This window comes from Humulus lupulus, chromosome X (assembly GCF_963169125.1).
Source record: "Humulus lupulus chromosome X, drHumLupu1.1, whole genome shotgun sequence".
In the NCBI taxonomy this organism is placed as follows: domain Eukaryota; kingdom Viridiplantae; phylum Streptophyta; class Magnoliopsida; order Rosales; family Cannabaceae; genus Humulus; species Humulus lupulus.
The window spans coordinates 74,351,812-74,364,656 of record NC_084802.1 but is presented as its reverse complement, the minus strand read 5'-3'; the positions used below and the strand labels follow the sequence as shown (position 1 = coordinate 74,364,656).

Here is a 12,845-nt window from a genome sequence, read left to right as displayed (position 1 = left end):
ACACATAGTCATGTTATTTGATACCGAACCATGAGCCGAGATTATCTTTAGCGGTGAGTGTACATGCCCAGCCAGTCTTCAGGAACCCTTAAACATAGACTACTCTAATAATAAGTTGTAAATCCCTGGTTAGCCAAGACCGTTACACTGAGTGTTTAAAATAGTGCTTAACTCACTAAGAGAGTCATTTGGACTTAAATGTATAATTAAAGACTAAGTCAAGGTTAGGTATTAAAGATTTTGGTCAACAAAGTGATTATTTTTCATTAAAAATATTAAGTTTACACACGGGATCCCAAAAATTGGTTACAGACTTATAAAAGACAAATGAAATGCAAATTAGCTGCCCTAAGCGGCAAAACAGGGTTCAACCCTAGTTCCTCCCAGGCTACCCCAGTTGTGGCAGTCGAGTAGGCTGCATATGTACACACCGCCCCTGAAGCTCTCCAACTCATGGCTGGTCCGGCTTTCCCTTTTTCCTTACCTGCACCACATAGCACCTGTGACCCAAGGCTCAATAGGAAAACTTAAATTAGCATGCACAACTGGGTAACAATACAATAGCAGTAAACTTAAATCAATAAATTCAATCAACAACATGATATCAACAACCATCTTAACAATAATATTCAGTTCAATCGAATGTATAAACCGAACTCATCGATCAATACAAATAGTTAAGTGCCAACAACACTCCTATTTATTGTATAATGTTTAGGACCGATGCCCTTAGGTTGAGTCCTCTGGTATTATAGCCGACTCAGACACGCTTAGACCAGGCTACATTCTGCAAACTTTCTATCGGCCCCTGGTGTGCTTAGGCCGACCTTTAAACCAGATATAATGACAAATACACATTGGACAATAAGCAATTGAAGGCAGAATATACAAGCATGCCTATCCAGATATTCTCAGATACGTATATATTCACAATCATAATATGTTCATTAACAGGGGTCTCAACCCACTCCATAACCCGGGTGCAGTTTTCTTACCTCGAGTCCCGAGCTGCAAGTGCGAGACAGTCTCAAGCACGATCCTCAACCCCGAGCCTTAGTGGTAATACTAGTCACAAAGTGATAATGAATAACCATTAAAACTTACACAATTTAAAAACCCAATAACAGCATACCAGCCTCGGGAACCTTGAATTCTACTATACTGGATAGTAGAATTCGTCCCGAGCACTTAGGTTTAAGTTCCCGAGGTAAAAAAATATATATTTTGGCTAAGTCTGCCGATGCGGGCCATAACCTGGCCCTGAGGGTCGCGGCCCGCCCCTAGTAAGAGGCTCCCAGCACTAAATCCGCAGCGACACACGCCGCGACTTGGCCCTTAGAGTCGCGACTGGCCTATGGAAACTAGGAGCTCCTAGGGCTTCTGGGTTTAGGCGGGTCACGATGCCCAAGAATAGGGTCGTGGTGCGACAACGCGAACCCATAATTCCTAGCTCCTTCTTGCGTTTTCCCCCAATCCAAAGCCACCAGAATTCAATCTAAATATCTACTAAAGCCACAATTGAATCTAAAACCCTCAATAACACAGTATAGATATCATAATTACCCCAGAAACTAATCAATGTTCTCACCAAAACAAACATTCAGAACAAAAGTTTAAACCTCAGAAAACACTTAAACTTTACTGAAAATTCTCTCAAAACCAAAGCATAAACTTACCTTTGCTAGACAAATTCAAACCCCCAAATGCACTCAATTACATCCCAGCTTTATGAGTAGTTCGAAGCCGTCATTCCAAAGATTTTCTCCTTAACGCTCAAAGAAACACCCAATTGCCTTAATGGAGAAGGGGAGAATCGAACTTAGAGAGAGAGAGAGAGAGTGTGTGTATTAAGTGTCCTTAGGCACTAGTAGCCTGTTTCCTTAAGTTTCTACAGGAGTGCCTAAGGTCAAGTCCATTCTTGACACAAGACCAAAATTCCCCTTAACCATAGCTTATTCCTTAATGGCCCCGAGGAAAAAACGGTCAATAGCCCCAACACCCGCTAATCCTCAAATTGTCTTATAAATTCCCAATTAATCCCAACGTGCTCAAATAATCACCAAATAATTTTCTGTTAACCAATAAATCTCAAATACGCACTAAGTCCCCAAAATACCCCTAGGCTCACCCCGAGCCGGATATTAGACCTCGTTGTAACTATTCCAGTAATCCGCTCACCAAGATCGCCTTGAGCCGAATACTGCAAATATATCCACATAATAATGTGGTCTCAATCATTTAACACATACAATCACATTTATGCCCTCAACGGGCCAAAATTACAAATATGCCTTGTAGAGTCCAAGAACTTTACTTACCTAGTTAGATAGTAGTAGTAGTAGTAATAGCTAGTAGTGGTTATAGTATGTTTATTACTGTGGATTTTGCTTCAAGTCGGGACTTAGTTGAACACTCGTAGCAACACTTATAGATTGTATAAGTTTAACCTATAGTTTAAGAATATTAATTATAACATAAGGTTTGATTAATGTAGTTGATTATAAAGATGATGTTAATTATACTATAAGGTCTAGATAGAACTAATGAGATCATGACACTTGTCATGTGCATGTTTATTTAGAAATTAAAGTATTTTTTAGGAATAGTTTTATAAGAGTAATATTTGAAAACTCCAGAATCTGCCAGCTGCTTTAAAATCGTTATAGGACTTAGTCAAAGTTGTTTACTCAATTCAAAATAGGCTGAAAAAGTGCAATTACGTGTATAATATTTCAGCGTATGCTGATCTATCGCAGTTCTAGGGGCGATATATCGCCACTCGGGGAATACGAAAAAACACGTAACTTCGCACGAACGTTTCGACGAGCCTCGGGAATATAAGCCCAGGCGATATATCGGTTCTAGGGAAAGATTTTTGAATGATTTTGAAACCGAGCTCATTTCAACCCATAACCTCTTGGCAAGCCTCTGAATCTTTTTGATTGAGTCTTAAGCCTCTGCTGAATGATTATTCAAATGTTTTTCAATTAAATAGTCATTATTTTATTCAAGCTAAAAGAAGATCTTTTCATTCTTGAACTCTATAAATAGGACCTAGTATCCAGCCATTTCTTTCATTCTTCAAGCTGAGTTCAGAGGCTTCAAGCAGCTATGTTTACTTTAGAGTGTTAAACACTTGGGTTGGGGTTATAAGCTTTACCATCTTAAGCTTATTAAACACTTGGGAAGTAAGGTTAATAGTGTGTTTTTTTATCTCGAAGTGTAGTTCGGTTATACACTACAAGAAAAAATGCTTTTAATAACACCAAAAATGTGTTATCAAAACATACCATAACACTTTTTGATGTGTTAAGACCGACTATGCTATCGTAGGTCAGGGTACTTTACATAACACTTTATCTTTGTTATACAGATGTGTTATTATACTTTCAACGATAACACACTTTCTTTGTTATTTTAATAAATAGATAAGTGTTTAATTATATTATTTATAGTTGATTATATAACACATTTCAATACTTATAAATTTGTGTTATACTACACTTTAGTATAACACATTTTTTGTGTTATATAATGAAGTTTGCATAACATAATTCTTTACTTATAAAAAATGTTATTGTAATAGATATTATAACACATTTTTCGTATTATTTTAATATTTAGATAAGTTTAAATTCTCATTATATATTCATTTATATAACACTAATTTATTCTATTCTATTTTTATTTTTTATTTATATAATTAAAATTAGCTTTCTAATATATACTAGCATCATCAAATGAACTTGATTTTCAAATAACAAAAAGTAAAAAGCATTCAACATTGTATTAACAATTCACAAATTAGTTTAAAACATTCAACACTGTCATCAACAACAAAATGTTCTTTAAATATTCAAGTAGTCTTAAATATTCAACATATTGAAAAGTTACGACTTTCAGCATAAAATATTGAAGAGTTTAATTTTTTACATAATAACACGTCAAAATTTGAGTAGTTGCACACTCCTACAGTACTATTTGATAGGAAAAAAACATGCAATTGAAGTTGCTTCATTGTACCAGCCATAATGATCTGATCTTCACTTCCAATTCTAGCAAAACCAACACACTCCGTGTCTTCATTGCAGACTGCAACGCAACATAATACAACAACATTCAATGTTAAATTGATAAACTAAGTCTGATTTAGTTCTTTGAAATTCAAAGTTAAGACATGAGTGAGTTATAGAGTAATAGTAGTAGTTATCATTACCATATTCTACTTTTGCTTGCACAACTTCCAGGAGCTGCTCAATGGCAGTCTTTATTGTCATGTACCTAGGTGGTTCATACTGCTTCTTCCCTCTAAAATTAAACAAGAAATACAGAGAAAAACTCAGAACCTACATGCATTAATTTATAGATCCAATCCTAGGAAACTACAAACAGAGAAAAACTCAGAACCTGCATGCATTGGAAGATCATGAAATTTCTAGGAAGTACGAAGCATAAATGTAGAAAGACAGCTCTGACGTACTGACCTGTTCAATAAATAAAAGTGTTACTCAATTATCAACACATAAAAAGCATAGAACAGCAAGATTCAATTGCTACTGCAAAAGCAGAAAACATAGAAACAAATGACCAAAACTCCAGACAAGAGAACTGCATGTACCATTAAACACCATTCTACATATAAAGAGCAGGTTAATTGCTAAGGCAATTGCTGATACGCAATTGTTGAACCAGTTGTAACATACACAGCACAAAGTTCGTACACACAAAGAAGAGCAACAACTAAAAGTAAAAGAACAGCAACAGCTCTTGTAGAAGTAAAATTCAGTGAAATGTGAGTGAAACTTTCTGAAGTCATGTGGCCAGACATAAAAATAATATAATTCGTCAAAAGCTTCATCACAATAATGTAACAGAGCTTTAACAGGGCCAATTAACCATTTAATATAATTTCCACCTGAATGGACCCACTATAGTTTCTTATTGTTACTAAAATCACTCCCATAACGAAATAATATAAATCAAGAAAAACAAAAAGAACAAAGAACATAGAGAGAAACTAATTTTATAGGAAAAATAAAACAAATAAGGTCATTAAATACAATAATTGAAACTTATCATATTTGAGAGTAAAGGAAACCAAGAAACCAGACCTATGCAACTCAGGAGAAAAAGAAAGGGAAAGGACAATTCATACTAACTAATTTATCACCCTATATTCCATAAGAAAAACCAATATGAAGAAACAATTCATACAGTTTGTACTAACTTCTATCCCCATTTATTTCTTCTCTAAAGACCTAGCAAGGTTAGTTCCTTTCTGTAAAGTTCAATACAAACATAGCATTGATGTGTAAATAGCTTTGGCAAAATTCTCTTTGTGACAGGTAACCAACAAGGCAATAAGTATGGCATCCAAATTAACAAGTAGAATGTGAATATGGCATTAGAGGTCCTTTATGAAGCCCATGCTATTCCTCTTATTCTCCCAAAGTTTCTCTTTCTTTCTATGTTGGAAGTGGGAAATGTGTTTAGAGTTAGGTTATGGGAAGTTTAATGGAGGGGCTTTTCTCTTTTTAAAATCTATTTCCCTGGTATTTTCTTATCTTGGGGTGATAATATTTCTAAACTTTCTATGTAACACTACTGAGTTTTGCTTTTGCTGGTATTTTCTTATCTTGGGGTGATAATATTACTTTTGCTTTTGCTTTCAAATACCATGAGTATCCCATAAACAACCAAGTAAAGTGAACAGCAAACTAAACTAAACCAAAGACAGCAATAAGAAAGTTATATATGCAACTAGCTACACAAAGAACAGAGGACAAAAGATACAATAAGAAAGTGGAGATAAAAAGGCTAATGAAAGCAAAAGACAGATTCAAGCCCAAAATTCAAGCCTTATCATATTAAACCATTCACAGCCCCTTAATGAAAGTTTATAGTTCCTAAACACAGATTAAAACTAACTTGTGAAGATGAAAGAAATAACAAGAATGCATTCATCTTGATTATGTATTATACAGGTAGGGCAGGGCAGGGCATACACGTATATAATTTATATATCTTACACCTCTATTGCTACATAAATGGCTACTAACGGTAATGCATAGAGGCAGAGGTACATGATTAGAGTGGGCAAAAGGGATCATACATCATCTTGATCATCTATACACACCCCATAAAAAAAGATGATTAAAAAAAAAGCTATAATAATAACTCAATTTACTCATATGTCTCACTGAAGCATTCCATCAAACAGTTATTATGCATAGGTTAAGCAAAGCTTAGTTTTATATAATAAAACCAGTTTAAGCAGTCAAACAAAAAAAAAACTTACAGATAAATTGACTCAAACATCAATTAACAAAAATACACTATATACATATGAGTTTAGCCTACATCATTGCGTTCTTTCACCGAACTTCGGTGGAGCTCCACCTTTCTGGGGCAAGACATTCACAACCTGCAAAAGAGAAGTTCAAAGTTAGCAAAATTACTAGTGGTATCAATCTGCATTTTTTCCAAACTTTACAACATTATTCACTAATCAACTGAAGTCAAATAAGGACAGACCTTCAAGTCACTGAATGTATTAGTAGCAGAGAAGTTCACAGAAATCGGGAAAAATACAGATGAGTCTGTTGGGGGAACAACAAACTCCATTGATCCACTGCAAACAATTCATCATACAAGATAACTATCACTTAAATTGAAATCAAATAAATTATTAAGTTTCAAAAGGAAAACAGCAGTAAGAATTTCTGACCTTCGGTTCGAGTTGTCAATAGGTGGAATGGACCACTCCAACACAGAATCCTTGGGTCGAACCAGCAACCAATAAAAAAAGCAAATTGATACGGAACTCAAATAAAATATAGTGCAACTCATAAACAATGCAAATGGATACTGACCTTGAACATCATAGAGCTAGTAAAGTTCAAAAAAAATGCCAGTCATGATATGATAAATATCCTAAAATTTCATTGACAATGTATGATACCTCAATATGTGCTACTGACACATCATTGAGGAAAAAGAGAACCCTAGAACATGGTTTGCTATTTTGTGTAAATAACAGTAATACTAATGCAATGGTTTTTTTATGATGCTATATAAAATGTTGATAGAAACTCAAATAAAAAAAAAAAAAAAGAGCAAAACATATAATAGAACAAAAACAATAACCATAAATCAAAGACAATCAGATAAATAACCAAGAAACCAAACCCCAAAAAAGAACCCTTGGATCCAATATTATGGTTCAACTACCACAATTCCACACATAACAAATGTACAAATTACATTAGTAAAATAAACAAAAAATTATGCAGAACATAAAAGGAGAAATCAAGGGTTAGCTACAAAACAGAAAGTTAAAGTACAATGCAATATAGTAGTTGTGGCAACCATGAGCAATTGTTATATGTTAATTAATATACGTCAAAGATAAATAGATAAACAAGAAAATATATATAAATATAACCCATTAATTTTTGGAGTTGATATAACATATATTTTCAAAGCTATTTTTGAAAGAAATGTGAATCTGGGTCACTAATGCAAAACAATAATACAACTAACAACCAAATAAAATGAACAAGAAAGAAACATGACTCAATCCAAACAAACCATGATATCATATATGGCATGCGGAAGAATATACATAACCCTATAAAAGACACTACAACCAATTCAACAAACCCAAATTTGAGACTAAGTGGCATGGCAAAGAAGATGCAAAAAGGTCATGTATACACCAAAAATGAGTATTAGTTGACTTGGAATAATTACCAGCCAAACTAAAAGCAAACACAAAGAAGAAGAAAACAATGGTTGAAATACTCCTAAAGAGATGAGATAACAACAAGCTAATAACAAGATATAATACAGATTCTTTACGAAATAAAAACCGTAAATGTATAATATGGAGAGAAAAGTAAATGACGATAGTCGATTTTTTTTTTTTTTTATAATGGGAACCAAAAACGTGCATGCAAGTGAAAAAGTTTGGTAGAACAACCAAAAAGAAAAAAACAAAAATAAATTAGATGGATATGCAAATATGCATTGATCTTCAAGGACAAGATTATAAATGTCGACACTAAGAGTACTAAGTAGAAAACTACGCACTGTGCACATCTCTCTCTCGATAAATATATACATTTATACATATATATATTGTAAGAAATGAGAACTTTAATAAAATAATGAATGGGAATAGTTATATAAACCAATATGAAAAAAAAAGTAAAATCTATAAAGAGGAGAAATTTGGTGTAGGCATAGAGACGGATAAGAATTTGTCTGTATGTGCTCTCTTGTACAGATATAAAGAAGAGCTCAAGAATTATCATTAAAAGACAAATGAATTTCCTATAAATACTATCAGCCTTGAGAAATCTACATTGGAAACAAAGGATGTTTTATAAAATCTTTACACAGAAAAAACTTGCTTAGCAAAACAATACTGCCATGGAAGTGATAAAATCTGACATGTACACACAAACTAATGAATAAAAATTAGAAAGCAGCTTCGGGAAAATGACCAAGTTAAACTGGAGAAATTACACCTTGGAAATTCCAGAGGGCAGTTGAAGAGATTATGCATGTTAGTATAGCACTCGAAAGAAAATGAATATACTTTAAATCCTCACCAGCATCCTCTTCAAGTGGAGCTCTGTTGCTATCCTCAAATAAAGATCCCTTCCTAGCGAATTATGGTAGGTAACAAATGGTCTTGCTTTTGCTCCACCAGTTGCTCCCTAGTTGATTAAGTCAATTAAAAACCATCCTTCAAATAGAGACAATACTAATGTATGTAAATTAAGGCACCAAAAAATTGTCATATACAGAAAAAGTAAAAACTATTCCTAGAAATGAATACAGTTAATCAAAATTTATAAAATATGAACCAAAAGAATTCCCAATTAAGTATTTCAACAGTTCAACCTCCAGTCATCTTTACAATAAACTAGACATTATCTTTTTTTAAAATTCTAGAATAGGGTATTCAATAAGTTATATCTTGGCCAAGAACAAAAGCTAAGCAATTGAACAAGCATCACCAGAAGTAACGGTAATCTTACATAAGAACTCAGCCAAACTATAAAGTCAAATTCCATTATAGAAATGCTAAATCTTAATATGAACCATATGACCATAAAACAGTTAGAAAATCCACAAACCTGTAGAACTGGAGTTTTCAACTTCGAGAAATCCAAAAGATTCCACTGTCTTGCGTAACTCTGATACAATCTAATCCACCAAAGAGAAAAAATAGCAAAACATCTTCAATGTAGAAACAACAAGATGCCTCAACCACTCTATCGAGGGAATAGTATTGAATTTATATATGTATACTTCAAAATGCCCAAACTAGAAACAACTTGGTATACCATCCTTCTTTTGCTCAATTTTTCAACAACTCCATAATTGCTAAATACATTCAACCACCGTAAGCACTCTAATATTTAGAGCAAATTTGTTCAAAGAAAGATAAAATATCCATAACTTGCATAAGTAAATTATCTCAATAAGTGTTAATTCTGTTAAGGAACTTAATATAGAAATTATAACCCTGTAACCTTTTTTTTAGAAAATAAAATAAAATCCAATGAATCGTGCTTCAACTCAGGAAATGTCATTTAATGCTATTTTTGTCTATTCAAATACTTCATCAGAAGTGAAGTACACTTGAAGCAATCATGTAAGATAGTTCTAAGGTCCTCAAGTTAATAAAAATACTATTTCTGGAAAGAACATATACTTTAAATAACTGAAAGGCCTTTAATTACTCCTCGGCCTAACTTACCTTTGCTCTCTTCCGAAATACATCCGCTACTTCAGGATTGGAAATCATATCAATGTACCTTTAAAAGAAAAGTAAAGTTTAGTTATAACCAAGTATACCCCAAAACATATATATTTTATTTAAAAAGCCATTTAGACAAGTCTTTTGCAAGAACCACTGCAACGAATGGTGGGCTATCATCATCCAGTAGAAAACAATTTGTTATTTCCCATAAGAGACACTCTCACTCAAACTGTGAAAAAGAAACAGAAAACTCAACTTACCGTTGCCGGTAACGCTTATCCACATGAGTTAGACCATGATATTTGTCTGGCAAGGGCAGTAGAGATTTTGTAAGAATTGCAAAAGAGTTCACATAGACAGAAAGCTCCCCTAAAGAAACAAAGAAATAAGTTCAATTAGTTTCTCACCTCAAAGGGAAATCACAAAAAAAGTAAGAAGCCAGTCAAAGCCAATGGCGTTTTTTATAAATGGCATTGGTTTATCTAAATAGCTTCCAATACAAATAGGGTAAGAATAGATTCACCCAGAAGTACCTATAAATTCAACAATTAGCACCTAATCGCAAATAGGTGCAAAAGATAAATTTTTTTAGTACTTGCCTTTCTCAGTTCGCTAAATTGAGACACTTGCACCAAGTATGTCACCAATATCAACAAGATTTTTAAGCTCGTCAAACTGATCACTTAAAAATCTCGCCTTTTCACAATAAAGCTGTTTCAAACATTGAACAACTTAAGTAAGGATTCTTCCATACTAAATGTGAGCAAAGATTTATAGAAAGTTTCTGAAGAAACCATCCTTACCCGCCAAAATTTACAAACTTTGGAAAACACCCCATTTTTTTTAAAAAAAAAGGTAACTAATTTATATATTTTAGATCAAGCATCCCATAAAATAGACATGCTTTTAAGAACTAAACCACCTAATCACATCTTATTATTATATTTTTTCTTTATTATAAGTATCCATCTAACAAAGAGATGGCAAGATCATTGTAAGGACAGAAAGCTGAGGTGGGGATACCTGAATTGTCCCAAAATCATCTCTTAGAGTGAGAAATGCAAGCTTTCCAAATGCTCGACGAGAAAAAGAACATAAAAATATTGAGCGCATTTTCTCAGTAACCAAATAGAGTTTTCTTTAATTGAAGTTGAAACAAACCTCCACTCAAGCCACTGGTTCGAGTTAGGTCGATATCGTAGGGACTGGACTCAACGTCAAGACCAGAACGGACCTTGTTGGGAAGCCTAGAGATGAATTCGGTCCTAAGCAAGTTAATAGAGCATCCTCGACTGAGTCGGCGATTCCGGAGACCGTTATCACTCGGTCACTGGAATGGTCGGAGAGGCTCTATCACTAGAATGGTCGGAGCACCTCATCGTCGCACGACCGTTATCACTCGGTCTCCGACTTCGCTCTTCCGGCGACTGAGAGGCTCCTTCCATTCGTTGAGGCTCTTGTAGGAGGTTGCGTTGGAAAGAGGTGGTGGAGTTCAAGATTCGGTCTTTACCAATTTTTTCAACTAGGTTTAAGATAATTGATTAGAAGAAGAAGAGGAAGACGGTAACCCTAACTGGGTATAGCTTGAGGGATGGTCAGAAGTGTATAGAGGTTTGGAAATAAAAATGTAGAGGCAAATAAAAAAGTAAAAAGTAGAAGACTTTACTAAGACGCGGGCTCCAAAATTTTGTACCGCAAATTTTTTTTCCCACCAATTGTTTTATTATTTGATGTATCATAATACTTTTTCAATACTATTATATTTATATCTTATGGAAAGGGGTATTTGGTGTAGTGATAATGCATTCAAAGGTATTCCTATTCCTAGTTCATTTCTGTATGTTTCATTAGTTTTTTATAGTTTTTCTCTACTCAAATCCTAACTCAATATTTTCCATTCTTGCTTAGGCATTTAAGATCTTTGAAATTGAGGTTTCTTTTCGGTAAGCTCTTCTTCTCAGTGGTTTTAGTTCATTTCTTTTCATCTTTTTCTTTTAGAAATACTCACCTTCTCATTGTTGATTTTAGGAGTGTTCCAAAATCCTGTCCTTGTTCTCACATCTTAGTATTGGTAAGGAAACACTACACCAAATACCCATTACCATAACACATGATTATAATAGAATTTAAAAAGAGTTATTGTAGGTGAAAAAAATTTCAGGCGGCAACTTAAAATAAGGTACCGCCAAAATACTTAGCTTTTTTTTATTGAACTTTTCTCAACCAGTGTACCCATTTCCCCTATACTCATTTCCTCAATCTTCAATCGTTCTTCCCCTTCCTGGTCTCTCGGTCCCTTCAATCTTTAATCGGTCTTTGTCTTTCCATTCCTGGTCCGTTCGTGGTCTATCTCTCTCAGTTTCCCGTAGACTCGGTCTCTCTCTCGGTCTCTCGGTTTCCGTTCGTAGCTTGCTCTTGCAGGTCAGCCCTCTTGCATGTCTTCCCGTAGTTTGTTTTGTTTTTGTTATTGCAGTGTGGGTTTTGTGTAGATTGTTGCTCTGCTTTATCGGACATTTGTTTCTAACCTTCATTTCTTCTGGCATTTCTTCTGCATTTCTTCAGTCTTGCAGGTCCCGTAGCTTGCTCTTGCAGGTCAGCCCTCTCTTTGTACCAAGTTCTCCTTTGCTCTATCAATGGAGGAGCCTCTTCTATTCTGAGAAATACCTCAAACCCACCAACTGTTTCACTCATTCTCAGGTACACAAATTAGGCACCTTTACTGTTTTCATGTTTCTTTTGCTTAATTAACTTCTTTTTTTTTTTTTTTTTTTACTTTGTTCACATTTTTCTTTGGTGTTGTAAATCTTGTATATGATAGAATACAGTCTTACTTGAATGGAAAAAGAAAATTGCACTCTTGTAAATGAATCAGGTGGTCTCAGAATTTAGTAGCGTGTCATACTTGCTTTGCTATATGATGACTGATCATATGATGGTATTCTTAAATTAGGTTTTTCTTGTTTGACCTTTTTAAATCTGGTCTAGATGAAAAATGGTCTCTTTTCATTTCCAGATCCTAATAAAATATTAAGATGTGATCGAACAATTCAGTCTTTTGCTAAAACAGGGG

The 12,845-nt window shown here is 34.2% G+C and overlaps 1 protein-coding gene across 1 annotated transcript; it reads right to left on the bottom strand.

Moving 5' to 3' along the window:
- Positions 1-6,361: 6,361 nt before the first annotated feature.
- On the bottom strand, positions 6,362-10,888 carry LOC133805958 (lysine--tRNA ligase, chloroplastic/mitochondrial-like). The gene is made up of 10 exons (XM_062244103.1): positions 10,799-10,888; positions 10,402-10,486; positions 10,036-10,144; positions 9,773-9,830; positions 9,147-9,216; positions 8,812-8,831; positions 8,616-8,723; positions 6,728-6,888; positions 6,535-6,631; positions 6,362-6,424 (listed from the first exon to the last, which is right to left on the bottom strand). Exons 1-10 carry the CDS (start codon positions 10,886-10,888, stop codon positions 6,362-6,364), a joined length of 861 nt encoding a protein of 286 aa, XP_062100087.1.
- Positions 10,889-12,845: the final 1,957 nt, after the last annotated feature.

What these genes read in the sequence shown, in the direction of transcription:
- LOC133805958 (XM_062244103.1), bottom strand. Translation starts at nt 10,888, where the DNA reads ATGCGCTCAATATTTTTATGTTCTTTTTCTCGTCGAGCATTTGGAAAG. An exon ending in GAATAGTTTTTACTTTTTCT is followed by an intron (nt 8,724 to 8,811) that starts GTATATGACAAT and finishes TTAATCAACTAG; the next exon opens with GGAGCAACTGGTGGAGCAAA. An exon ending in TCCACTTGAAGAGGATGCTG is followed by an intron (nt 6,889 to 8,615) that starts GTGAGGATTTAA and finishes GAACTTTACTAG; the next exon opens with CTCTATGATGTTCAAGGTCA.